Source organism: Dicentrarchus labrax, unplaced genomic scaffold (genome assembly GCF_905237075.1).
Source record: "Dicentrarchus labrax unplaced genomic scaffold, dlabrax2021, whole genome shotgun sequence".
NCBI classification, from domain to species: Eukaryota; Metazoa; Chordata; class Actinopteri; family Moronidae; genus Dicentrarchus; species Dicentrarchus labrax.
The window spans coordinates 34,414,943-34,442,772 of record NW_026136719.1 but is presented as its reverse complement, the minus strand read 5'-3'; the positions used below and the strand labels follow the sequence as shown (position 1 = coordinate 34,442,772).

At 40.5% G+C, this 27,830-nt stretch overlaps 1 protein-coding gene across 2 annotated transcripts; it reads right to left on the bottom strand.

Moving 5' to 3' along the window:
• On the bottom strand, positions 1-25,189 carry pcsk6 (proprotein convertase subtilisin/kexin type 6). 2 transcript variants are annotated; one of them, XM_051379995.1, is made up of 21 exons: positions 24,892-25,181; positions 22,673-22,777; positions 21,712-21,822; positions 21,481-21,624; positions 20,637-20,713; positions 19,838-19,926; positions 19,236-19,408; positions 18,930-19,142; positions 17,516-17,616; positions 16,396-16,499; positions 16,088-16,205; positions 13,955-14,143; positions 9,014-9,150; positions 8,694-8,849; positions 8,163-8,265; positions 6,943-7,139; positions 3,774-3,861; positions 3,588-3,691; positions 3,231-3,360; positions 1,960-2,072; positions 1-332 (listed from the first exon to the last, which is right to left on the bottom strand). In XM_051379995.1, the coding sequence occupies exons 1-21, from the start codon at positions 25,054-25,056 to the stop codon at positions 235-237; spliced, it is 2,715 nt and encodes a 904-aa protein (XP_051235955.1). In that variant the 5' UTR covers positions 25,057-25,181; the 3' UTR covers positions 1-234. The 2 variants fall into 2 exon arrangements, 1 of the variants encoding a protein (XP_051235955.1); XR_007881004.1 differs by lacking the exons at positions 1-332; positions 1,960-2,072; positions 3,231-3,360; positions 3,588-3,691; positions 3,774-3,861 and having other exon boundaries at positions 7,113-7,139; positions 8,694-8,805; positions 24,892-25,189.
• Between the last annotated feature and the right edge of the window lie 2,641 nt (positions 25,190-27,830).

The window sequence follows — 27,830 nt, the reverse complement described above, 5'->3', positions numbered from 1 at the left end:
TGACTTTTTAAGGTTTTTAATGTAGAAATTAAACTTTATTATTATTATTTATAAATGTCTGAATACATGTCTGGAGGGGATCTTTAAATATACTGTTAAGATGAATAGCACAAATTAATAGCAATTTTACCTCCATAACAAAACCTTCGTTTTTGACTGAATGATCCAGTTCAGTTCTCTTTTTAACACTGATGAGAGTAAAAAAGAAGCAAGTGTTGGTGTGTGGTAGACTCCTCATCCGTTCATCAGACAGGTACGGCAGCAGAACTGTCGGTAAAGCTTCTTCTCACAGAGACGGTTGGACTTGACCATCTCACAGAACACTTCATCAGCTGCCAGACAGATCAGAGCAGAGATAGAGATCAGCATAAAGACTGAGCACAAGAACTTTTGATTCAACTGTCAATTGGTATTACCATTGTCTTTGCTCCTCTTGCCTTTTTTAAAAGATGTGGTCACCTATTACAAACGTCATTCACACCTGGCTGAGATCTGATCCCAATGCAAGTCAGACCGCTTCCAGAAGTGGTTTAGCCCAGTGGGGGCCACTCTCTAATGTACCCCCACATTTCTCTACTGTACCCCCCACATGCAGTGAGTCTGTTCTTTCTGGCTCCCTGCTCTGCTGCAGTTACAAACCTGGTCTAAAACAGCTCATCATCCGTCTTCCTGCCTCTCATCACGCCATCAACCGTATATGGTAAATGGACCTGTACTTGTATAGCGCCTTTCTAGTCTTCTGACCACTCAAAGCGCTTTTTACACTACGTGCCACATTCACCCTTTCACACAGCGATGGTAGAGTCGAACAGAAACTAACTCATTCACACACTGATGCACAGCATCAGGAGCAATTCAGGGTTCAGTATCTTGCTCAAAGATACTTTGACACGTGGCAGGAGGAGCCGGGGATCGAACCAACAACCTTTCGATTAGGGGACGATCCGCTCTGGCTCTGAGTCACAGCCGCCCTATATATCAACCGCTCATCGCCAGATAGTTGTTTAAACCTTTTGGTGGATGTACTTTGGCCAGTTCTCAAGTTTTTTTGATAAGTGTATCTTCGCAATCCCTCCAATCTGCCATGGACCTCCAACTTTGGAACCACTGACTTTTTTTAACATTCAACATTGCTCAATGTGTGTGAATCCTGGCACCCATGTGCTTGACTGTTTTCATGATTGACACACAATGCGCAGTCACCCATAATAGCTAGGGATGGGAATTGATAAGATTTTATTGATACCGATGCTATTATAGATTCTGCTTATCGACCCGATTTCTTATCGATACCCTTACTGATTGATTCTTGAACAATTTTTTGTATGGAAAAAAGTAGTCGCAACTGTTTTATGATCTCTGAGTATGAACACAGTGTAAAAAACAGAGTAGCGTTAAAGTAGTTTGAGTTTCTTTGTGAAATGAAGGCCTGCAACCCTAACTCCTCTTTGTTGTTCCCAGCAGCGTAGATATACAAGTTTGACGTCATTGTTTTGCAGTGCACAACTGAAAAACATGCTGGCATTGATAAAAGGAATTGATAAGCTCAGTGGAACACAGTTCCGATGGATCAGACAATTCGGAACCAGTTCTCGATTCCCATCCCTAGTAAAAACATTGCTCTTACAGAGTGCCTTTAGGTCTTTTGGCATGCAAATCCAATGGGTCTGCAAGGCAGAAAGATTAGATTAGATTCAGCTTATTGTCATCGCACAAGTACAAGTACTAGACAACGAAATGCAGTTAGCATTTAACCAGAAGTGCAAAGCAGTAAAGTGCAGAGGAAGGTTAATTATACTAGTCATAAGTCACATAAAATAGATCAGATAAAAATACAGAAATGAATGTTGGATGTTGGAGGTCGCTCACAGCAGCTCCAGTATTGCCAGCAGAAGTGTATGTGACACAAAAAACCCAGGTGAATAAAGCTGATGTAGACTTATATAACTTCAGACTCACCATTATTACAGAATGCATTCACAATACAAGTCCTGCTGACCAGACTGTAACCCTCTTTGCATTTGGTGCAAGTGGTTCCGGGGCCACTGCAGCTCAGACAGTTTTCCTCACACCTGGAGAGACACAGATACAGTAGAACAGACCTGGAATCATCCAATCTTAAACACCTGTTTCTTTTTATAGAAAGGGAGATGCTTGCAAAATTGTCATTAATTTTACTTTGAAATTAAAATACTGAAACTGAAGCTTCTGCCACTGCACCAGATGTCAGGTGTACAATTCAGATGTAAGTGTGATAAAAGAACGATCCAAGATTTAGATTTTGCAGCAGACTTTATTCCAGTGGTCACCAACCTTTACTATAGAAAGAGCCATTCTTGCCACACATCAAGCATACTGGTAAACCTGTTGTGGTGGAAACAAACAAATCTGTCCACACACAAACCGTCTATTTTCTTTCGGTTTTGGATTTAGAATCATAGCTAGCCTAACTAGGGAGACATATATTTGATTGCTTTGGGGGTTTTTTGTGTTTATTTTAAAGAAACTTATTTAACAAGTATACAACAAGTTCAAACAGCTTGGCTTGTGTATACAGCATTATAATAACAAGTACGCCAGGGGGACAAAAAAAAAAAGGCAGTTTGATATGGACATTGAGCTCTGTAAAGTTTGGCTTTTTGCTTAAAAATTAAAATTGAATTGAATAAGTAAAAATACTAACATTTGGTGAAACATGAATATTAAAATCACCTACAATAATTACTTTATCTGATTTAAGGACTAAACTTGATAAAAACTCTGAGAATTCAGATATAAAATCAGAGTACGGTCCAGGAGCGCGGTACACTATAACAAATAGAACTGGCTGCAGTGTTTTCCAGGATGGGTGAGAAAGACTAAGAACAAGGCTTTCAAATGAATTATAATTTAGTTTTGAAAAAATCTGGTTCTGCTCATAATGGTGTTTGTAAGAATCCACGGGGCCTGAATGATAACAACCAATCAGAAAGATGGATGATTGTGTCTTATTACAATGTCTTCACCGATGCTTTGGTTCCCAAAGTTTCAAGCCACCAACCCAAACATCTGTATTTTGGCAAATTCCATAAGGAGCACTAGGAGGAGCCATATGAAACAGATTTTTTCCCTGATTCTCATGTACTACTGTACTACTACTGTCAGGATATAGTGAAAGATTCAGCAAATATGAAAAAAAAACATTTCATGAAATGATACCCGAGGGGACAGCATCAAAGACAATCACACACCTGTGACACATCTTATGAGGGACTCCTGCTGCCTCTCCAGAGTAGTAGCCAGGAATGCAGGTCTGCACACACCTCCACTCCTGCTGCAGGTAGTCCTCAGCACACTGGATACACTCCTCCTTACCTGGCCCTGGGACATATAGAGCTTGATGTCATGCAAGATGAAAACTTCCAGGTCACATTATTAGGAACACATAGCTTGGAAAAACCCAACTATATTCATGTCTATACCTGAATCTCTTCAGATTTGTCTGTTAGGCCACAGGTCTTGTTTACCTCAGGTTTCTAAATCAGCATTTACCTTATGACTAAGAAGTTTTATTTCTGCTGCCACTGTTCAAACCTAGACACACTGACCTGTACAAGTCCTACAAGAGGAATGGCACGGGCTGCATGTCATCTCTTCCAGATGGAAAAAGGTTCCATTGGTGCATTCAGGAACACAAGTCATCCCCGCCAGACTATAAACAAAAAAACAACGAGATTACAATACGTAGTTTTAAACCAAAGTTCAAGTATAGATGGCTTACTGTCTCTACATACCTGTACCCTTCTCTGCAGGCAGTGCATCTGTCTGCATACCTCAGGCATCTCATACAAGGGTCAAGGCACTTCAGACACTGTCTCTGATCTGACACAGACAGCATGCACAAGCATCAATAAAGTGGGAACAAAATAAGGTCTTCTTGATTTCTAATATGTATGCATTTTCTTCCCCGTAAAACCTTTTCAAAGCCACATTTTTTATTATTTTGCACTGTTTACATCATTGCCAGATGTCAGTGCCTAGGTGGGTCGATTAATCATGAACATTTTCTGACCCTAACTATGTCACTCCTCATGCCTAAACCTAACCAACGACGGCAATAAACACTAGCCAATCAGAGGCAGAGTAGGGCGGGTTTTCCCAGAATTCTGGTGGGACAAAAAAAAAAAAATCATGCAGGCGTTCAGGGGTGCGTACCTAGACTCACCAGGAGGTGGCAGTACACAATAGGGGTACTCACACAACATCCAACACTGTCAGTCAGTTGGATAGCGTAAGAAGGATTCACAAATAAAAAGCATTGCTCCATAGCGACCAATAGTCAAAAACTCCATTCCAAGTTTCTATTATATAATTTCAGACATTGTATTGATATGTTGTTTTATATAGTGCCTATAGTGGGCGCTCCAGTCCTTCAGTTTAAGTGGTTCTCTCATTAAAGTTGGTTTTGAATGAGTAATCTTTGTGTGAGGTTGCTTCAAAACATGTTTCCAGGTTTCCAGGAGTGTTTATATATTTTTTTTGATACATAAAGGTTGAAAGATGAATGCCAATGAATGTGTGTGTGTGTGTGTGTGTGTGTGTGTGTGTGTGTGTGTGTGTGTGTGTCTGTGTGTGGTGGACGTGGCATCGCTCTCTATCCTCTGGGTCTTGATTCTTCACTCCTGCTCAAAGCTGTACCTGAAGCCCATCCACTAATAAACCCTGCAGTCAACTGCGGCTCTGTTAAATCACCAACAGTGGTACTATGGGCTTCAGGCCTCTAGAATTGTGTGTTTTAGATATGTTGTTCTTGTTAACTTGTTGATTCACTAACCCTGCTTCTCTGTGTGCCTCGGATCATTTTGCCTGCCCGCTACTACATCGCCACTAAATCCTAAACACTGGACCTTTTTAATAGATTTTATTCTTAATAGAAAATGACAAAAGACACCATATTTTTGCTGATGTGAGACACCACTGCGTCATTAGGCCCCTTTTATATACACTGAACAAAATTATAAAAGCAACACTTTTGTTTTTGCCCCCATTCATCATGAGCTGAACTTGAAGATCTAAGACTTTCTCTATGTACACAAAAGGCCTATTTCTCTCAAAAATTGTTTACAAATCTGTCAAAATCTGTGTTAGTGAGCACTTCTCCTTTGCTGAGATAATCCATCCACTTCACAGGTGTGGCATATCAAGATGCTGATCAGACAGCATGGGTATTGTACAGGTGTGCCTTAGGCTGGCCACAATAATAGGCCACTCGAAAATGTGCAGTTCCATCACACAGCACAATGCCACAGATGTCACAAGTTTTGAGGGAGCGTGCAATTGGCATGCTGACTGCAGGAATGTCCACCAGAGCTGTTGCCCGTGAATTGAATGTTCATTTCTCTACCATAAGCCGTCTCCAAAGGCGTTTCAGAGAATTTGGCAGTACATCCAACCGGCCTCACAACCGCAGACCACGTGAAACCCAGGACCACGTGTAACCCAGGACCTCCACATCCAGCATCTTCACCTCCAAGATCGTCTGAGACCAGCCACCTGGACAGCTGCTGCAACAATCGGTTTGCATAACCAAAGAATTTCTGCACAAACTGTCAGGAACCGTCTCGGGGAAGCTCATCTGCATGCTCGTCGTCCTCGACCTGACTGCGTTCGTTGTCGTAACCAACTTGAGTGGGCAAATGCTTACATTTGATGGCGTCTGGCACTTTGGAGAGGTGTTCTTTTCATGGATCAATCCCGGTTTTCACTGTACAGGGCAGATAGTAGAGAGCATGTATGGCGTCGTGTGGGTGAGCGGTTTGCTGATGTCAACGTTGTGGATCGAGTGGCCCATGGTGGCGGCGGGGTTATGGTATGGGCAGGCGTGTGTTATGGACAACGAACACAGGTCCATTTTATTGATGGCATTTTGAATGCACAGAGATACCGTGATGAGATCCTGAGGCCCATTGTTGTGCCATTCATCCACGACCATCACCTCATGTTGCAGCATGATAATGTATGGCCCCATGTTGCAAGGATCTGTACACAATTCCTGGAAACTGAAAACATCCCAGTTCTTGCATAGCCAGCATACTCACCGGACATGTCACCCATTGAGCATGTTTGGGATGCTCTGGATCGGCGTATACGACAGCCTGTTCCAGGTCTTGCCAATATCCAGCAACTTCGCACAGCCATTGAAGAGGAGTGGACCAACATCCCACAGGCCACAATCAACAACCTGATCAACTCTATGCGAAGGAGATGTGTTGCACTGCGTGAGGCAAATGGTGGTCACACCAGATACTGACTGGTTTCCGGACCCCCCCGGACCCCCACAATACAGTGAAACTGCACATTTTCGAGTGGCCTTTTATTGTGGCGAGCCTAAGGCACACCTGTGCAATACCCATGCTGTCTGATCAGCATCTTGATATGCCACACCTGTGAGGTGGATGGATTATCTCGGCAAAGGAGAAGTGCTCACTAACACAGATTTTGACAGATTTGTGAACAATATTTGAGAGAAACAGGCCTTTTGTGTACATAGAGAAAGTCTTAGATCTTTGAGTTCAGCTCATGATGAATGGGGGCAAAAACAAAAGTGTTGCGTTTATAATTTTGTTCAGTGTATATACTCTATGGGAAAGTGATTCTACATGTTCTGTGTAGATGAGTGACTTGAGTGGATTGGGGCTTGTTTTACAGTTGTATATTTCCACATTATAACTTAGTAGTAGTAGTTTACATTTTAATCTTCAGCCATTTCTTTTTTACATTGTATATTTGAATGAAAAAATGTGGAACAGAAACATTATAAGTTTAAGAGACAGTTTCAGAGCGTTTTAGGCAGGGGAGTAAAAGTTGTGGTGTGTAATATCCAAACATCTAAACTGTGATACCAGCAATAACCACACACACCCCCAACACATTCATGGGTCTACAGTAGATGTATTGACTTACTCTCATCAGCAAAGTACCCTGGGGGGCAGGTATCAGTGCAGCTGGAGTTGAGTATGTTGAGGTAAAAGCCTCTTCGACAGGAGAGACAATCGCCAGCTGATCGGGCAGCACATCTCTCACAACCTTTATAACAGCGTCTACAGCGACGAGACACTATGTCCTCGTAGTATCCCAGCGGACAGTGGCTCACACAAGTTCTACATAACACGCACACACACACAAAGAGAGTTAGCTGACAGTAGATTATGGACTATATGGTTTTTTATATATATATATTTTTCTCAAAAGCTGAGCTGATCTTGGTGGAGGGATCATTTAATTGGTTAAACTCAATGTTGCAGAGCTTAAGAACCACAATATTTCAGTAGAGTTTGATTGCAGAAGCAGTAGGGTGTTTCTGTCACACATGATAAGAACATTGGTTTACATTGAACAGGTAACCTTACTGACAGCTGTATTGTACTGGTGCTTTTAAATCAGTGGCTATGCATTGAGATTTTGAGAATTGATTCATTTGAACATTAGCGACTTTGATGAAACAAGTGGAGCAAATTAACCACATAGTGTCAGTTCAATATAAGTTATTTGTACCAACTAACAACTTAACAAAGTGTGGCCTGAGTGCTTGCCACCGATCATTATGAGCAGATATTCTGAATGTATAAAGGAGCCGATCAGATGATGCACACATAGATTCACTTGGGCAGGATGTCCAGTATATCAATTATAGTGGGTGGCGACTTATTTTAGCATTTAGCAGAGAAACAGAGAGAGAAAAAGAGACATTATCTGGTTAAGTGATTTTGAGGTCACAGTGACGTTTGACCACCAAACTCCAATCTCCCAGCTTGCAGCCTCTTTGGGACGTCCTTTCCAGCGTCAGACAAACATCTTTTTATTTTTAAAAGGTGTAATTGCTTTATTCAGTGTTTTTAGCGGTTTTAATCAGCAGGTCTGTTTGTTTTGGAGAGGAGGAGACCTCTGTTGAAAATTTTGCCCCCTGGTAGAAACCTCCTGAACCATGAACACTGAAGGAATCCAAACCAGGAGAAACTGACTGCAATAACAACAACTTCCTTAATCTCATGCTACTCTACAAAGTATAACACGACTGATAGATAAGGATTTCATGAGGATGAAATAAATTACACATTGTATATTAAAGTTTGTGACTTTTCACTTTACCTGGTCGGGTTCCATTTTCTTCTATCAACTCTTACCTTCCACTTTTCAAGCTGCCAAAGCTGAAGTGGACACAGTTGAGGCAGTGGTCAGCTTTTGGTCCATCGCAGGCCTGGTTTCCACACTCACTGTGGCATGGTCCTTGACAAACACCACATTAACTATGATCAACACCACCACTGTCATCATCATCTCCAACATCTTCATCAACTGTGCAATCAGCTTATAAATCTATTTCCACAACAATCTCTTTCTGTTCATTGTTCTATAACATTGGATGAGATCATTTCCACTTTGGTTCTATAGGGAGACGTGAAAAAATGTATGTCGGCTTACTGCCAATTCTAACATGTTATGACTATGACATCTGGGCATTTTAATATGGGGCCTTACGGAGATTGACTCATTACTGGAGCCAGCCTCAAGTGGACGTTTAAGGACTTGAAGTTTGTGTTACTTCTGTGTTGTCTTCATTTGCAGCCACGGAGGTTGCTGCTTGTGTCAGTCCTGCACATTTTTTATAACATACTTGTCATTTCACTTTAGATGTGAAAGTGTGATTCTCTCACCATTGTACTCATCTTCCTCATCCAGTTCTGGCCCATCCAGGATTTCCTCTGGGGCTGGGATCTCCAGCATCCTTGAATGGGAGTGCTGAGCACTGCCAGGCTGGTAAGGGTTCTGAGATGTGCCATAAAGGATCAGTGTCCATTCTTTTAGGTTGCCTAAACAATAATAATAATAATAATAATAATAATAATAATAATAATAATAATCATACAAATAAAGCCTTTTTTAAGTTGCTCTGGATAAAGACATCATCTTCAATTGCAATGGTAAATCTAAATGTGAACGTGTGCCTGAGTTTACATGTGTTGTTGGACCTTACCCAGCACTTCAGCATTGCGTAGTTTTGACGGTGAGTCAATTATCTCCAGAGTCCATGTACCCTCTGCTCTCTCGCCCCAGAAATGAACTGTCATGAACTCCCAGTTCCTGAAACCCTCATTGGAACTGTCAAACAACCTGTAAACATAACAGTAAAAGTGAAATGAGATGTGACGAAGGTGACTTTATGGAGACACAAGCTGTAGGGATTAGTCCACATAAAGATAAACCAAGTATACAAACTCTCTCTGTGACCCGTGTGCAGCTGGGTTATCAAAGCCGTGAATATTTGAGACACAGAGATCCACTGGCTCGTTCTACTCATTCATCATCTATCATCATCTCCCCCCCCAGTCATATTAATACTCACATTCCTCGAGGCACTGGCCGAGGAGGTGGAGTAGCAGCCATATATGATTCAAGCCTTTTAATTGATCCTAAACCTAAACTAAATTATAATTCATTTGAAAGCCTTGTTCTTAGTCTTTCTCACCCAAACTGGAAAACACTTCAGCCAGTTCTATTTGTTATAGTGTACCACGCTCCTGGACCGTACTCTGATTTTATATCTGAATTCTCAGAGTTTTTATCAAGTTTAGTCCTTAAATCAGATAAAGTAATTATTGTAGGTGATTTTAATATTCATGTGGATGTTGAAAATGACTTAGTAACACATTTATCTCATTAATAGACTCAACTGACTTCTGTCAGAGTGTAAATAAACCAACTCATTGTTTTAATCACACTCTTGACCTCGCTGAACATTTAATAATCTTCCCAAAAAATCCTTTTCTATCTGACCATTAATAACATTTGAATTTCTATTACTAGATTACAAGCCACTAGGCAAAACTTCCTACAGCAGATGTCTATCTGACAGTGCTGTAGTTAAATTCAAGGAGGAGATTCCATCAATGTTTAATTCAATGCCATTTCTGAATATAACAGAGGATTCCTACAATAACCTTAGTCCCTCCCAAATTGATCATCTTGTTAATAGTGCTGCAGGCTCACTGCAAACAACACTAGATTCTATTGCCCCTATAAAAAGGAAAATATTAAAACATATAGGAGACTAGCACCGTGGTACAACCACCAAACCCACCAATTAAAACAAAAAGTGCGGAAATCTGAAAGCAAATGGCGCTCTTCCAAACCATTACAATCTCGTTCAACCTAGCAAGATAATCTTAAAACATATAGAAAGGCCCACCATAATGCCAGAGGAGCCTATTTTTCCGCACTAATAGAATAAAATAAGAACAACCCCAGGTTCCTTTTCAGCACTGTAGCCAAGATGAGTCACAGTTCTATTGAGCCACATACCCCCATAACCCTCAGTAGCAATGACTTTATGAGCTTCTTTTATGATAAAATTATTACTATTAGAGACAAAATGAATCACCAAATGCCCTCAACAGGTACAGCTGTCTCTCCAAATACAGGAATTTTAACAAAAGTAAAATCAGATATACTCTTAGACTGTTTTTCTGCTATCGAGCTGCATCAATTAACTTCAATAATTTCTACATCTAAGCCATCAACCTGTCAGTTGGACCAAATCCCAACTAGGCTGCTTAAAGAAGTTGTTCCCTTAATTGGCACTTCTTTACTGGATATGATTAATCTTTCTTTATTATCAGGATATGTACCACAGTCCTTTAAAGTAGCTGTAATTAAACCCCTTCTTAAAAAGCCCACTCTTGACCCAGGGGTTTTAGCCAACTATAGACCGATTTCTAACCTCCCCTTCCTGAGAATTTTCAGTCAGGATTTAGAGTTCATCACAGCACAAAGACAGCTCTGGTTAAAGTTAATTATGACCTTTTGATTGCTTCCGTCAATGGACTTGTCTCTGTACTTGTATTGTTAGATCTTAGTGCTGCATTTAACACCATTGACCATCATATTCTATTACAGAGACTTGAGCATCAAATTGGCATTTGGTCTAGACCTGCTCTATTTGAAAAGTGTCCTGAGATAACTACACAAATAAAATTGAAATGAAAAAATGGAGGTGCTTGGAGTCTCAGAGTTAAAAAGAATATGGCATAATCAACCTATGTACACAAAGAAATATGGATTCCACAATGTGGTGCCACAAACTTTAGTATGCATCCAACATTGTTTCACTAAAATATCCTGGCTATCTAATGACAGCTAAATTTGCACATACACATTACTTCAGTAACAAAATCAAATAGTCTAAAACTGATACATGATTTGTATTAGATAAGATAGCCTAGATGGTATGCAGGCAGAGTTTATGTACCAAACCTAGTCCTAGTTCTGTTCTATAATAATAATAATAATAATAATATCAGTAATATTAGCAGTGGGAGTCAAGCAGGACCATGGTAGCAGGCACTAGTCCACAACACAATAACCAAATTGCAATTATTCTTAACAGTGCCAGCATTCCAGACAGACTGATGAGCTGCAATTTCCACTGGAGTAGGAGCCTCAAACCTGTGCCAATAGTCACTTTATATTTCTTGTTGTGTTCTTTAATAACTCCAAAAACAAACAACAGTGGTATCATAAATAAGGTTAAACCTGGAAGGATAAATCAGGTTAAACCTGGAAGGATCTTCAGTATAACAATAAATAAATCAAATTGAGGTAGCTGGGTGTTATGATGATCCACCTGGCTCCAGAAGGTTTGCATGGGAATGCCATCAGAGAAAGAGAGCTTACTGTTGAGAGGTGAGGGAGAAACCCAGTTTACTGGCCCCGAGGCACTTGACCCTGATCTGCCAGACACAGCAGCTAGAGAGAACAAGCCTGTTTCCTTGAACCAATGACCCATGTTGCCAGAAGATGTACTGCCAATAAGCAGCGTATTGGAACTCCTGGTTGTCATCCCAGTCACCAACACTTCATTCTCGTACTGTCAGTGCAGATGCATATAGCTGTCTTTAAGACAGTAGAGGGTGAAGTGTCGCCAAGTGCTTGCTCATGGTGGTACTGTTGGGTCTCTGTAAATAATGTTATAAGGAGTTCGGTCTAGACCTGCTCTATTTAAAAAGTGTCCTGAGATAACTTCTGTTATGAATTGGAGCTATATAAATAAAATTGAATTAAATTGAATTAAAGTGTGGTAGCTGGCTAATACAATGTCTGGGCCCAGTCTGTTGGCATTTACATACAGTTCCCAAACAAACAATAGGATGCAGGTTCTGGTGGATCATCAGAGCATCAAAAACTAGCCCTGGCTCCATGGAAAAAAGCTGTCTCGCCAACTCCCAGAGATCCACCACAATCTGTTGAATGAGTACCTAAGTAAACAGATCACAGATGCAACCACATTAGCCTAATCTTTTACTTGATAAACTATTGTAACATTGTACTGTACTAAGTTGCATACATCGTCAAAATGTCTGAAAATACAAACTTCTTTAATTTTGAAGAACCTGAATTATCTCCTCCTCCTCTGCCTCCTCTCCCCTCTCTGATTCCACCACCACCTCATCTGCTGCCACCTCTCTCACTAGGACCTGCACTCTCTCTCATTCTTCCTCTAGCTTGTCCTCTGACCTCTGTTTGTAGTATCATTGGCATCTGACCAGCCCTCGCTTCACTTGACACTGGTGAGGGCACTTCGTAACTGAGGTCTGCATCGGGCTGCAACAAAGAAGAACAGTAGGCTACTACTCTGAAATACATATGAAATGATTTAACAGTTATCTCTTAAATTCAGAAATATATAAATGGGGTCTGGAAAGTAGTAAAGCCAGCAGTCACTGAACTCCAACTTCAGAATGTTTTCAGAGCAGTGGGCTTTTATTTTTGGGATAACTGGCTTAGCTTTGGTTACTGTAAACATAGCCAGCTATCAATCAGCTAGCAAGGAGAGCTTGGTAACTGAAGGCTCTGGCTCCTGTTCTACTTTTAGAGACTATAGGAACCACAAGTAGCCCAGCATTCAGAGAACGTAGTGTTCTAGTGGGGTAATAGGGTACTATGAGCTCTTTAAGATATGAAGGGGCCTGACCATGAAGAGCTTTATAGGTGAGGAGGAGGATTTTAAATTCTATTCTACATTTTACAGGGAGCCAGTGCAGAGAAGCTAGTACAGGAGAGATGTGATCTCTTTTTCTAGTTCCTGTCAGTACTCGTGCTGCAGCGTTCTGAATTAATTGGAGCGTTTTAATGGACTTATTGGGGCAACCTGATAATGAAGAGTTGCAGTAATCCAGCCTTGAAGTAACAAATGCATGGATTAGTTTTTCTGCATCTGTCTGTGATAGGATGTGTCTAATTTTTGTAATATTACACCAGCTTAGTGCGGTTCCTTTAATGCCAATTTGATGCTCAAGTCTCTGTAAAAGAATATTATGGTCAATGGTGTCAAATGCAGCACTAACATCTAATAATACAAGTACAGAGACAAGTCCATTGTCTGAAGCAATCAGAAGGTCATTATTAACTTTAACCAGAGCTGTCTCTGTGCTGTGATGAACTCTAAATCCTGACTGAAAATCCTCAAATAAACTATTGTTATGTAAAATTCACACAACTATTTGGCGACTACTTTCTCCAGAATCTTAGAGAGGAAGGGGAGGTTAGAAATCGGTCTATAGTTGGCTAAAACCCCTGGGTCAAGAGTGGGCTTTTTAAGAAGGGGTTTAATTACAGCTACTTTAAAGGACTGTGGTACATATCCTGATAATAAAGAAAGATTAATCATATCCAGTAAAGAAGTGCCAAATAAGGGTACGACTTCTTTAAGCAGCCTAGTTGGGATTGGGTCCAACAGACAGGTTGATGAAAGAGGATAAAAGACCCACAAGGGTTCTTGTTCATGGGCTTGTCATCCACCGACCTCACTGTGAACTGTTTTCAATAGCAAAGCCTGTCCAAACCTCTCCACACTTACTGAAAACTGAAACTGCAGCATCTGCATGAATAGATTCAACTGAGGCCTTTGTGTCACTCTCACCTCTTGGCCAGTAGTTGTGATCTCGTCCCAGACGGAGAGATGAGGTTGATCTCCAGGTCTCCTCGTCGCGGGTGGACAACCAGAACCTTGACCACCACATGCTCCAGGTAATCCACGTGCTGCTCAGGGTCTTCTGAACACCCAGTGGTGGTAATGCTGCTGTTCAGACTTTGGCCAGCATGGATGTACCTGAGACAGCCGTAAGCATGAGCATTATGTGAACACATGGAAACTGTTAGAATAGATTGACCTCCACACGCTCTGCATACTGGAGTCACAACCAGATATCAACTTGTGGCGTTCATATTAAGGACATTCATTAATTAATTAATCACAGTCATTTCAGACCCAGCCACTCCCTCAAGCCAGTCTTCTGATTAGAGTCACCTCACCCATTCACCACAATCACCTCATTACCTCATTAGCTCCCAGCATACTGGTTCACATCGACTGCCAGATTGTCTATGTGCGGTCAGCCTTAGCTTTCCAGCGTCAGTATTTTGCCTGTAATTTTCTGATCCTGATTTTTGGCCAAGCTTGAGTATTTTGGATTCTGCCCCATCCAAGACCTTTTTGGACTTTTTTGCATCCTTGTAATATCTTCAAGTGAAGACTGTCAAACTGTTTCTTTACCTCTGAAGTCATGCATTCTGTTGGTCTTTTTTTTTTTTTTTTTTAACTCTGAAGTGTTTTCAGTTCAATTCAATTTTATTTGTATAGTAGCAAATCATAACAGAAGCTCAGGAAACTCCCTTCCAAGTACTAACCAGGCCCAACCCTGCTTAGCTTCCGAGATCAGACAAGATCAGGGTGGTATGGCCGTATACTAGTCCGTCTGTTCAGTCAGAATGCAAAGCACAGAGGCATGATTGTATTATGAAGTCAATTAGGAGGTCAACAGTTGCCCATGGGTGTTGTGAATTAAGGCCAAGATGCCTCAACACTGTTTGAGTGAAACATCGGATTCATCTGGAGGTTGGATGACTATTCAGTGTGAATGCACAAGAGGAAACAGAAGAGTGTAAATAAAAATAAATAATAAATAAAAAACATAGGACACAGAAAACACAGAACTTAGGGTGAGTCAGCTTATCAGACTTAGTCAGAAAGTCATGAGGTCAGACTGAAAACAACTTTTTAAACATTTCTAAAGATTTCAAAGATGGTGCATGCTTGTGTTTTTTCTGGGCTGTAATGCTTTAACTCTAAACAAATAGCTCCAAAATAAAATAATATGGAAGTTCTGTAGTTAATGCCAAAGAAACAACGTAAAGCGGTGAACTTCTAAATATAGCGTACACTATTTTTTGGGACCTCTTTTATGCAACTAACGTTTGTTTTTCTGCAGGCCTCCATCCTCAGCAGTGCATTGCACTGCTTCCATGCAATCTCTGTCTACTGCAGGTAATAAACTGACCATGTAGTTCACTTCAAAAAACTCAAACAGTTTTCTAGCATTAGCTAACACCTACCCATAAACATACATATAAACATATGAAATTGTATGTATGAACTATGGGTGAAAAGTTTGATCATCTTCACAGCTGTAACTCATGGCACTCCCTCACCCACACAGATCAATGCTTATTGGTCAAACTGATCAGGGATCAGATTTGATTTGATTGCATTTTCCCTGTTGCTTTAATGAGACAGAACAAATTGCTTGCTCAATTATTCATTATAGTGTAACTTTAGGACAAGGCCAGAAGAGGCGGATGTATTAATTCAATTCAATTCAATTTTATTTGTATAGTGCCAATTCATAACAGAAGTTATCTCAGGACACTTTTCAAATAGAGCAGGTGCAGGCCGAACTATTAAGACAGTAAGTAAATATTTCCATACACTGCTTACAGTTACACAGAGGGAGGAGTAAAGAGTGTGTGTGTGTGTGTCAATCTGGCTAGAATGAGTCTTAAACCTCCTCCAGAGGTTGTTTAAACAGTTTCAATCCGTTTTGAATGCTTCTTGGATGCATTTACGCTTTTTAAAGATCATAAAATGAGCTGATTCAGCCCAGATGCACAAAGTGACTCAGTGTAAGTGGGGTATAGAAGTAAGCCTAGTGACTTGCCAGGTTTAATTTCTGCAAGAAGTATACAGTCAGCTACACCTGCCTGCAGTTCACCTCACCTGGTACGACGCTCAGGAATCTGACTACAGGTGTGCTGATGAGGAACAGTCATCCACTTCCTAGCCTCCAACACCATGGCCTCTGCATCCACCAGGCCGAAACCATACAGGTGGCTGACTGTAAGAAAAGACAGTGATTACACAACAGCAATTTGAAGAGAGTAATTATGCTTCTATTATTACCGAAGGCTTCTGTGTTGCTGAAATGGCCTTCATAACATTCATTTTACTTCACAGAACAAAACATTTTTATAGGCTACAAAACAGTCAATGTACTATGTTAGTAATAGAAGAAGAATGCAGCATGCCTGTATGTCCGGCAGCATTGATCATCCAGTCGTCAGCTTTCAGGTGGACTGGTCTGGATGTTTTCACCAGAAGATGTTGCACATCCCTCCATGTCAGCAAAAGGCTGTAGGAAACATAGACACAGCTCATCTCATTCGTTCAGACAGATCAGCTAGTGACCTTTATCTTTACTAGCTTTGTTTGGCATTTGACAAATAGCAGGGTAATCACAGTAGTTACCAATGATACTAATAAAGGCTATGTTCCATTCAGGTCAAACAGAGTCAGGGTGCTGCTATTGCGCATGTTGGCTTGCTGGAAAGGCTCTCGGGTTTTTACAAAACAAAAGCAAAGCAAGGAAAGTCTGGCATGTGACACAGTAAAATAATATCTTTTCACCTGCAAGACAGGAGAAGACAAAATCTCTATCGTGCAGCCTTGAATCAAGATAGAGTTACTTGGCTTGGATTTCTGTTTTCTATCCTTTTTCTTGCCTCTTTTGGCTATGTGAGAGTTCACAACCACCTGCATTAAATTAGGGTCTTGCATGCATGCTCTGAAGAAAGCCTATGGGCAAAATGCGTCAGCAGTGATGTTTTAATACAGTGTGAAGATTGCTTTGATGGTGTGCCAACTTTTTCTACTTTGTTAAGTTTGTGGTTCTGACACTGCTGCCCAAGCACACTGCAGTAAGAAATACTGCAGTTGCCACAGCCGACTGGTAAAAGATTTTCCCATTAGTCCTTTTCCTGTGAGAACAGTCCCTGTCAAGTAGATCATATTTGAGGGTAAGGTATTGGTGTCAATGTTATCATTCTTTAATGAGTTGAAAAAGTACAACCACCCTTGAAATTGATCCGTTATATAAATCATTATAAGTGGAAGCTTATGAGTCTAATAGATATATCAGAGTCACAGTTGTCACATGCTCTAGGTGAATTTCATCAGACATCTGAACAGATGACAATTTTCTTTAGCTAATTAAGAGAAAATACTTTTGGCGGTATAACCAGCAGTATGGAGATACGATTGTCTTAGCACCCCTGGGTTCGATGTCAGACCTGAAGAGATGCAAGGAAAGAGAGAGGACCTATGGTGAAGGAGAAAAACAGTGTGACAGAGTAAAAACACTCAACTGACTTGGCTTCCAGGACGAGAGCTATGATTCCTGCCACAATGGGAGCAGAGACAGAAGTGCCAGTATGACCATCAGTGCAGTGCTGCCGGAGGTCAGTGGTTACCTGCAAGGGAGCCCAAACATAGTCCAGTTGTAAAGAGTCATCTTGCCCCTGTTACACTGAACCATCTGGGAAGTCGTCATTGCAAACTGTTTGGAAAAGGGCAGGCACTTTCAAAAATACTCAGCAGGTGATTGGATGAACCATGTGTCTATCACAATCTATCACGGGGAAACTTCCACCATTCAGATCAATGAACCCGTAATCCAGTCGGGAGAGGAGAGAAGAAATATTTTCTGTGGCAAAAAGCCTTCTATGCCGTTCTTTGCTCTTCTTTCTCCAGTTCTGATAGAACTGAGCCACCACTGTCCTTTTCAAACAGTCACTCCTCACTGCACATTCCCAGCAGTTCCTTAAAGGAAACTGATTGGTCCAAACCACTGTGGTTCAGACAAGCACATAGCTTGAAGCTTGGTAAGATGGATTCATGTGACTTTGTGAGTTCATCTGCCATCTGCAAGGTAATTGGATCTTTTTTGGATACAGGTCCCTGTCGTCCAGTAATAATACGTCTAACTCTGTAGACCTGTTTAACATCATTGTTCAATTATTTGATTTGTCTTGATCGAGATCCTTCTTTATTCAAAGGCCATGATCAGACAGCTTTTACACACTGCTTGTAAAAAAGTATGACAGGTGTTGGAAGTTGACTCAACTTAGCCAGCCTCCACCATACGCATTTCACTAGGGAGCTCGTTCTCTCCTCACTCTGGTTAGTTTTACACAAGCCAAAGCACAATATTTGCACTGAGGAAACGGGCCACAGAGAGACATGGCTACGAGCCATGGCCAAGACTGGACCCAGCTCCAGAATCTCACAGTTTGTTGTTAACTGGAGCAGGGTGCTGCACTTTAGTGGGGCAGTCTTCTTTCTCTTATTTTCTATATCCTACTCTGCACATAATGTGAGAAGCAGTCTAAACAAACACATCCTCCACTCCAACTCTCAAATTACACCTTTATAATAACTTTTGTACACTTTTTTTTACTTTTTATCCACAGGTTACAGCAAGATAGTGGTTGGTCTATTCCCCAGTAAAATGACTAGAACATAAACACGTCATATGGATGGAGAACCCGGGGGGCGTAAGCCACATTTGACCAACTTTACAGGAGAGTAATACTAAAACTGATAATATATATTATATATATTATTTTTTATTATTTCTTTCTTTTATGTGCACATTGTACTTTTACTATTAGAAATGTATTCATTTAATATATGCAACTAATTTTTATTCTCACCTAACACATATTTTATACTTTATGTCTGTCTGAGCTACAGTTGATTAAACAGTGATTTATCCAGTACTCACAATCTTCCTCTCATTAAACTCTCCACTGCTGTAGGTTGTGGCCATGATGGAGCTGCAGACCTCTAGGTACCAGGGCTTGTTTCCATTCTCTGTGGTGCTGGAGATGGAGATGGTGTAGATATTGCTGGTGTAACCATCACATGAACAGTGATCACCCTGCCGACCACCGTTACCCGATGCCCAGACAAAAATTGACCCCAGGCCTTTGCGGCCCTGTGTATAGAAATACAAAGCCACTCAAACTCCAACCATACCTACAGAAGCCTGCTTAGAGATATTTTGTTTTTTCTTTGTGACTGATCAAACCTTCTTGATGCCTTGCTCAAAAGCCTGCTTAGTTAGCGGCCCAGGGCCATCCACTGTCTTGCCATCATCTTTTGGCCCCCAGCTGGCACTATAGATGTCGATGTAGTCCGGCCGGATTCCCAGGGACTTGGCCTCTACTATATCAGTCACATCCCCATCCAGCATTCGTATCCCTGAGTCCAAGGTAACATTAATCTCAACACCACACTGAATTTGTTTCAAATGGAATGTATATACAGTATAGCTATATAGGGCACCCAGTCTTCCCCCAAATAGATAGTGCCTTCTCTTTCAGCTAAATGCTAACATAAGTATAGCCCATGCTCACAATAACAATGTTATTATGCTGATGTTTGGCAGGTATAATGTTTACCATGTTCACCTTAGTTTAGCATGCTATTTGGTCATAAACCAAAGTACCATAAGTACTGGGATAATTATAATTTGGACCTGATGAATAGCCAGATCAACAGAGTCATTAGGGATTCATCATGTAGAAAATTGGTGCCAATCCAGGTTAACAAGAAATTAGGGCTGTGGCATTAAATTAATAAGTAGAATGCATTGATAACAAGTGTCGAGAAAAGGACAGAAAACTGTACCTCCAATGTGAGCGTTGTAGGCAACCCCCACGATGCAATGGGAGTTATTGGCCACTGCTGCAACTTCACCTGCACACCGAGTTCCATGTCTACATGTATACAGAGAGCAAACACAGGGTATAAAACTTGACATACAGCTGTGATCAATTAAATGCCAAGTTCAAGGGCAGATTATACTAAACATGTCTAGGGGAATATTAGAAATAAAATAACCTGACAGTATGAATTCGGTTGCTTATTATCTACAGAGGTCTCCTCCTCTAAAAAAACAAATGGACCCGTTGATTATAACCGCTAAATAAAAATCACTGCTTCTCCCACACTGTTGGACAGACAAAGGACGTCCCGGAGGGGCTGCGAGCCAAGCTGCTGCTAACATTAGCTCAGCTTGTTTCTCTGATAACTTAAGATCCAGACGTCTAATGACTAAAATCCTTCATCCGGTTCAAATCTAAGTTAAAAATCTGAGTTAAAAAGCACCAAGATCTAAACAGTGGATGGTAACAATGTGGCTTCAGACTGGATAAACAGTCAATGTATGACAGCTTCTGGCAGACAACCACAACGCTGACACAGGCACAAAGGGGATATGACGCCACTGACAGGCGACCGGTGAAACGCAGTGTTACCTGAATAAAATGACAGATTTCTCTGAGTTTGAATATTGTTGGAAACATTTGGGATAATGGAAGAACACAACTCAACTACATAGAACATAGCTCTAGAGTTTATAGACATTTTAATGTGGAGAGGTTACAGATAATAGCCTTAAGTTGACTTTGCCGGTATTCTTTCTTACATGTTTTCATTGCGGGAGTCATAACGTGGTGTTGGGTCATGGTCATTCCCATTTACATCATAACTTGCTAGATGGTCCTACAGAAATGATAAAGGACAACAGAGCAAATACATGAGGCTGAGACAGAGAAAACAGTTCACAGTTACTGAAAAACATAGTTAGTCACCCTTTGCCTGTTTTATCACAGTGCTTTGTGCTATTGGGGGTGATTAAATGTAGCCATTCACAGTCTACATAGGACAGTCTCCAGATCTGTGAAGTGAAGCCAACACCAAAGTGTCTTAAACATGCATTTTATGTAAGGGCCAGCAGGGGGCAGCTCCATTGGCTTCAAAAAAGTCTGGTAGAGCTGGCGCCCCATGTACCAAAGGCTGAGTCCGTCCTGCAGCGGCCATAGGTCCAAATGCTACCTGTGGCCCTTTGCTGCGTGTCATCCCCCCCTCTCTCCCCCTTTCCTGTCAACCTTCAGCTGTCCAACAAATAAAGGCAAAAAAGCTGATCAAATGTGGATGAAGATTCTGTTACTGCATTGCCTATTTCTCTCCTAAAATCTTTTCAGAAACATATTTATACTGTTTATCTGGAATATAAGAATAAGTGGAAACAGCAGCCAATGAATGCAGCTAAACCCAACATGGCAACGGCCATAATGCCAAACTGGAGGCTTCAAAACAGTACTCTACAAACCAATGGTTCATGTCAACCATGTTTGGCTACACTTGATTGTGGGTTCCACATTTTGGGGAAAATCCCAAAATGTTAATGTGAAAATTAAATTCCTAAGGACGTGTTTTGATTTTTAACTGTATCCATATTTGGAGATGGTTAGATGGATAGCACATACGTAGTTCTGAGCCAGATCAGGGTGGTTCATCTCGATGCCATCATCCAATATGGTGACCACTACATTCTTGCCGGTGTAGCCTCTCTGCCAGGCTGCCAGAATGTTCATCTCTGAGCGACAGCGGCTGCTCTTATCATTGCAGTGCTGAAGAAAAACACAGATGCGAAACATCATCAACATCCTGTCTCATCAAAAATGGAACTGGCAGAATGAATAATTCAGTGTACTTACAATGTACCACATGTTGGACCATTTAGGGTCATTGAAATGAATGAAGCTCGGGTCACTTTGGGCTTGCCTCTTTACTCTTGGTTTCACTACCTGCTGCTGGGCCCATTCCACCTATGGCAAGAACACTACAAATTAGTTTTGAGTGCAGTGGCAGACACAGACAATTTTCATAGGGGTGGCCAGGCTGAGGCCCATTCTCAATTTGGAGTAGCACACAAATTTGTATACTTTAATTTTCTGAAGGATAGATTATGATGTTTGCTGATGACCAAAATGTAACACCAAAAATAGTCTTATAGATGGATGTGCATGTGTTCTTACTTTCATCAATAACAGATTTCCGCATCACTGTTAATGATGCAGTCAGACCAGAATTTGCTTCCCATTCATTTTTATGTGGAACAAAACGGAATATTTTATATTTATTAACATTTATATGTATTTAAAAAAAAATTATTTGACATGTACTCGTTTTTTTTTGTTTGGCCCATGTACTATCTGTTAACATGGAGGCAGCAGGCTATATGACCTATACTGCAGTCGGCCACCTGGGGGCAATTGAGATGTTTTGGCTTCACTTTTGGAGAGCTGTCATGTTTATATACACCGATGGGCCATATCATTCTGAGCACTGACTGGTGAAGTGAATAACACTGATTATCTGGTAGCAAATGAACATTTTGTTCTCAAAGTTGATGTGTTAGAAGTGAGCGACTTTGACAAGGACCATTGCATTCTGTATGTAATGTAGTTTTCAATAATGTACTATCATCTCAAGTACCCCCTGGCAGGTCCCTGAGACCCCCCTCGTGAGCCTTCCTGTTCAGCACTGCATTCAAAAATAAATACCACTTCCACTTGATAGATCTGCTTGAAAGGCCTCAGACATGAGGAACATGTTTGTTAATGTGACCACATCTCCACTGTTGTGCATTTTGACTTGAAAGAAACTCAGTCTCACCTCAGGATCCATATGGATGAAGCTGTGGGGGCCCTTCAAAGAGTATGCAGCTCTGCGAACCACTCGGCTGTGTCGGAAATGGTAATGGTCGTCCAGACTTCCTATCTGAGCAAACACATCCAACGGCAGACATCAAGAACATGACAGCAATTACACTGAAGGTTAGACAGAAACAAAAAGGTAGCTAACTATCTGTCTGGGCAGCTGTTATCTAAATGGCTTTTATACTTCTAACCAACCCTGATTCTAGAAAGCTTTCTACATTCAGAACACATTTGGATCATCTGTATATAGCATATGATGTCACTTAATAAATATGCATGTTCTCTCTTGACTTTGCACCAACAATGTGAGCAGGATTCTGAGCACATGTGCACCGCTGGCTCACCGCAGTCATATTCTTCAGACTCAAACAATCCTCTTACATCTGTTCTTATCCTCTCCCGACCTCCTTCAACCACACATATCTTGTGTTATTCTGACTGTAGGCCTGTCAAGTACCTAAAAGAAGAGGATTCTTTGGTACCACTTTGTAATAAGGCACCCTTTATAAGAGATTAAAGTCCTCCTCCCCTCAAAAATCTACCTACAGTGTGCTGTTTGAATGATGTCTGTGCAGAGTTTGACACTCAAGGGATGTTTTCACATTCATCTGCTGAAAGTGGAAAGTTTCTCTGTGCTCATTGAAAAGGAGGGAAGTAAGTAATTTGCATATTCAGAGATTCTGGAATGTTAAATGAGGTAGAAGGAGTAGATAACTTTTTAAGGATTTTAAAAAACATATCACACACACACGGTATGGTTCCGAGCAGATTATTTGTATAATATACTGGCAATATCAGCCTCTCCAAAAGACATTTAGTAACGTCTAAAATGTCTTTCTTTCTAGAAAATTGTGACGCATGTAGAAAAGTTTTTGGCATTTTTTTTGCAATGAAAATGCAGGAGAAAGTGAAATAATTAATTAAAAATCTAATTCGACTTGTTCCAGTGATACAGGAATTGGTTGGATTTGCGTAAATTGTTGTGATTGCAACTTCCTGGGGGGAATTTTCCATTCCATACATTTCTATTTTTGGAGTAAGTGTAAACTTACTATTGATGTATGTATGATTTGTGCATGAGGGTTGACTCATCACTGATTCACTTTTAAAAAGATACTTCTATTCTTGCCATCACCACTGAAATGTGACAGCCCAGTATCATTAACTTCAAATCAGAAAATATATCCCCCCACAACAGTAGAAAAAGTGGGCTCCCCTAGGAACAGTGGTATAGTGCCTAATACACACTAATTGAAGGTGGAGCTGCTGTCGTTTTTTGTGACTTGTCTGCATATATAAAACAGTCCTAAGCCATTACTACAAGTAGGTTTTGGGCTGCCAGGATGTAAAAAAGCTCTCTGGATGGTGTTTATCCTTTTAACTTACGTTAATTAACAAAGGCGTCTGGGTTCTATGGGTGGATCTAAAGAAATATTCATGGGGTGTCCAGAAGGTGGCATGGAGACTTTAAGGCGTTGCAGAAATATATGCAGATTTAATCACAAACAATCACATATTTCAATATTTGCTTGGAAAAACCCACAAATTAAGATATATGAAACATTATTGTGGCACATAGAGATATCTAAAGGTGGCATTAGATATTAATACATTGTTTTAAATCTTCAGACATTTTTCCAAACACCAATTTCCATTTTGTAGTAGTTATTTGTGAAATTAATCTAAATTAATGTGTTAAATTTGACACCAAACTGGGGTGGCCAGGCATTTTTTATGGGTGGCAGCGGTCACCCCCAATGCAACCCCTCTAGATCTGCCCCTGCTAGGTTTGACACTTTCTAATGAGCACCTGAGTTAATTAATAGATCTTGTTTCAGATAATCTGCAGGTTTTTTCCAGAGGTTCAGTGGTCCCATTACAGTGTCTTGCCTTATAAACTGACATCCAGTGTCCCACTGGAGGAGCAAGAACACCAGCAAGAGGGGTTTTCTCAAACTGGCAACCATCAGTAAATACGTTTTTGACTGCAAATAAAGCCATTAGTTATACAAGCTTTATACAGGCTCGACATTAGAAAGTGTTTTTAACCTCTTTTTCAAATGCAGTTAGGTCATATTTGGTAATAGCTTTTAAAATGAGGTTCACATTACTTCATGCTATAAAGTCAAAGTAAGACAGTCATACATAACAGCACCAAATCAACAGAAATGATACCTGTCCCAAGTTCATGTATCCATATTTTGCTGCGATTTTATCAGCCTGTTCCTGACCACCTGTAATCCGCACTGCCCAGTGGTTTGTGTACACGTCCCGGTGTCCTGAGACCACTGAACGGCTGCTTTCAACGCTTATTAAAATAAAAAGCCAGAATAAAGTCATCCTGACGTCAAAGTTGGACAGTCTAAGTCGAGATAAATTCTTTGGTTGAGTAGAAGCGCAGCGTTGGTTGGGTAAAGTGTATTAGAAGTCCATCATGTTGCGTTCACGTCCCGGTAAGATCCACTGTCCGGTTGAGAAGTAGCCCCCCTGCTGCAGAGGGGCTGTGCCGTGTGAGCTCACAGAGAGGCTGGGGTCCACACAGGATCACACCACAGCCCGCCGGGGCCTCTGGAAACACTTTACAATATAGGACACAACATTTTGAATAGTTACCAAGGAACAAATGAGGAACAAACTGCTAGTAAGTAGTGAACAGTAAGTAACTCCTAATTAAATGTATAGAGTAGTTAATGATTAATTAACAATTAATTACTTCATTGGCCACAAACAGTAGCTAATTCTTAAGTTATTAGTAATGAATGAGTCATTACTAGTTTGTGCCATTCACCGGCTGGTTCAGGTGAAGAAAGTGGTCAGAATGATCGTTTCACAGATATTCATAAACTAATCGTTACTAATCATTCATCAATATGGGATCTCCCAGTCTGTTCTATAGTAACTCATCATTATTTACTATATAGTCCAACATTAGGAATTATTATGAAACTACTTATTAATGATTAATCAAGTTGTTTCTGAGTCATTCCTCACTTGTTCTTAATTAATTAATCATTAAAGCTGCAGTAGGTATTTTCCATAAAAGTAACTTTTTGTCATATCTGCTGAAACTTTCACTATATCCTGACAGTAGAACATGAGTCAGATAATCTGTGAAAGAATCATGTTCCTCTGGCTCCTCCTAGTGCTACTAACGGTATTTGCAATTGTCCATCAGGCCTACACACAAAAACAACCAATCAGAGCAAAGAATGATAGTTGATTGAGTCTTATTCTCAGGGTGTGAAATACAGATGATTTGGGACTCTAGGAATGAAACTCAACAATCAGCCATCTTTAAACCAGGACCTAAAGTGTTTTTCTATCTTTCTTGGCTCTGATTGGTTGTTTTCATTCAGGTGGATTATTGCAACTGCCACTGAAACAAAGCACACAAAACTTTAAGAGGCAGAAACCTCAGACAGACCCAAGATCTAGGTGGGTGGCATCACTGGGATTCAATTTGCATTCAACAGTATGATGAAAGATGGATTGATCGAGGCAGGCTACATAAAGGTCACTGATGACCTCACTGCTGGAGCACATGAAGATTTCATAAGCATTTGGGTCTTCAAAGGGTCCACAGACTACAATACTCCCATAGTGGACCTAGATATCACTTCTGAAGATCCCAGAGAAGCCCATAAGTTTGAACTTGGCTGGAAGAGACTGGCCTTTAAAAACATTAAACATTAAATTTATTAAGTGTTATCAAGGGAGAATTACTGTTCTTGTGGTATTCAATTCAATTCAGTTTTATTTGTATGGCGCCAATTCATAACAGAAGTTATCTCAGGACACTATTCAAATAGAGCAGCTCTAGACCAAACTCCTTATAATAACATTATTAGGTATAACCACCTTATAATGCCCATACTGAGCAAAGCACATATATTTATATTATTATATATATATCTTTATAGAGTGCTACTTTTATGACGATTGGGCACAGGTTCTTGGCTCGGTTCTAGTTTCCATTCCGAATGTATGTCTGTGTGTGTGGGTTTATTTTTCTGAAGTTAGTACAAAAACTCTCTGGCAGGTATTTGTCCTGGCATAGGTTGTGTTTGAAGTTCTCAGGACCAATGAATCACTTATTTCTACAAACACACTGATGTTTTTAAGGATTGTTGGACCATTGTGAACAAATGTTGCATCACGCATGGATTCATCACCACAGCTCGTTTTATGTTGACCTACAGTATCAGAGCTGTGTTTTAAATGCCTCAAATTCTGTCCCATTTTCCATTAGAAATGCAGAAATAAAATAAATGTAATGAACACCAGTATTACTTTCCTCCAGCCCATCCACCCACCCCGAGCTCCTTCCTTAACAGACAGAAATTATTTAGATGGAAAAATAGTAAAAAATAAAATAAAATAAAATAACATATGAATAAGGAAAAAAGAGCAACCCACAGAGTTCAATTTAAACATCAGATATTACATTTAAAAAAACTTTACATTTACTTTTCTTCACAGAAGTGAACCAAATGCTGAGATATAGGCCTACTCTGTATACATCATCAACCTGAGAAGATGGCAGCCCCTTTTTTCTTTGACTTCCTTCCTTCTTAGATTTTCATATTTCCCTGCAGCACAGGGCAGCAAAGCTGCTGGCCCTCCATCCTCCTGGGCCTCCACCGGATAACTTTTCTAGTTGTTTCATATCTATTTAACTTCATATGCCCTTCATATACAATAAAGATAAAACACAATTCTATTTAAATGTATTTTGTTGGGTGCTAAATAATGGCAAAGTCAAACTTTGATGTGTGCTTGTGGTCCTGTGTGCTTTATTGAGTTAATCTCTGCAACCAAGCACCATTAAATGGTTTACCTGCCCACTGGAGTAGCTAACTGGAACTAGAGAAGAGTTAACTGGACCCTCTCTGGTCATATAACTGAGAATTGGGGCTGATTTTACATGTATTTTTGATTTATTAAGGTATAGTGTGGTCTTTGAGTTCACAAATGTGTATACTATGTGCAATTATTGTGTATGCAGACTACGAAGTAAACAATTGTTCTAAATAATAATTAGTAATAATAGTAAATGTCATGTGTTCCTATTGGACAGGTGTGGGACCTCCATGGGTAACTTGGGCTGATGTATA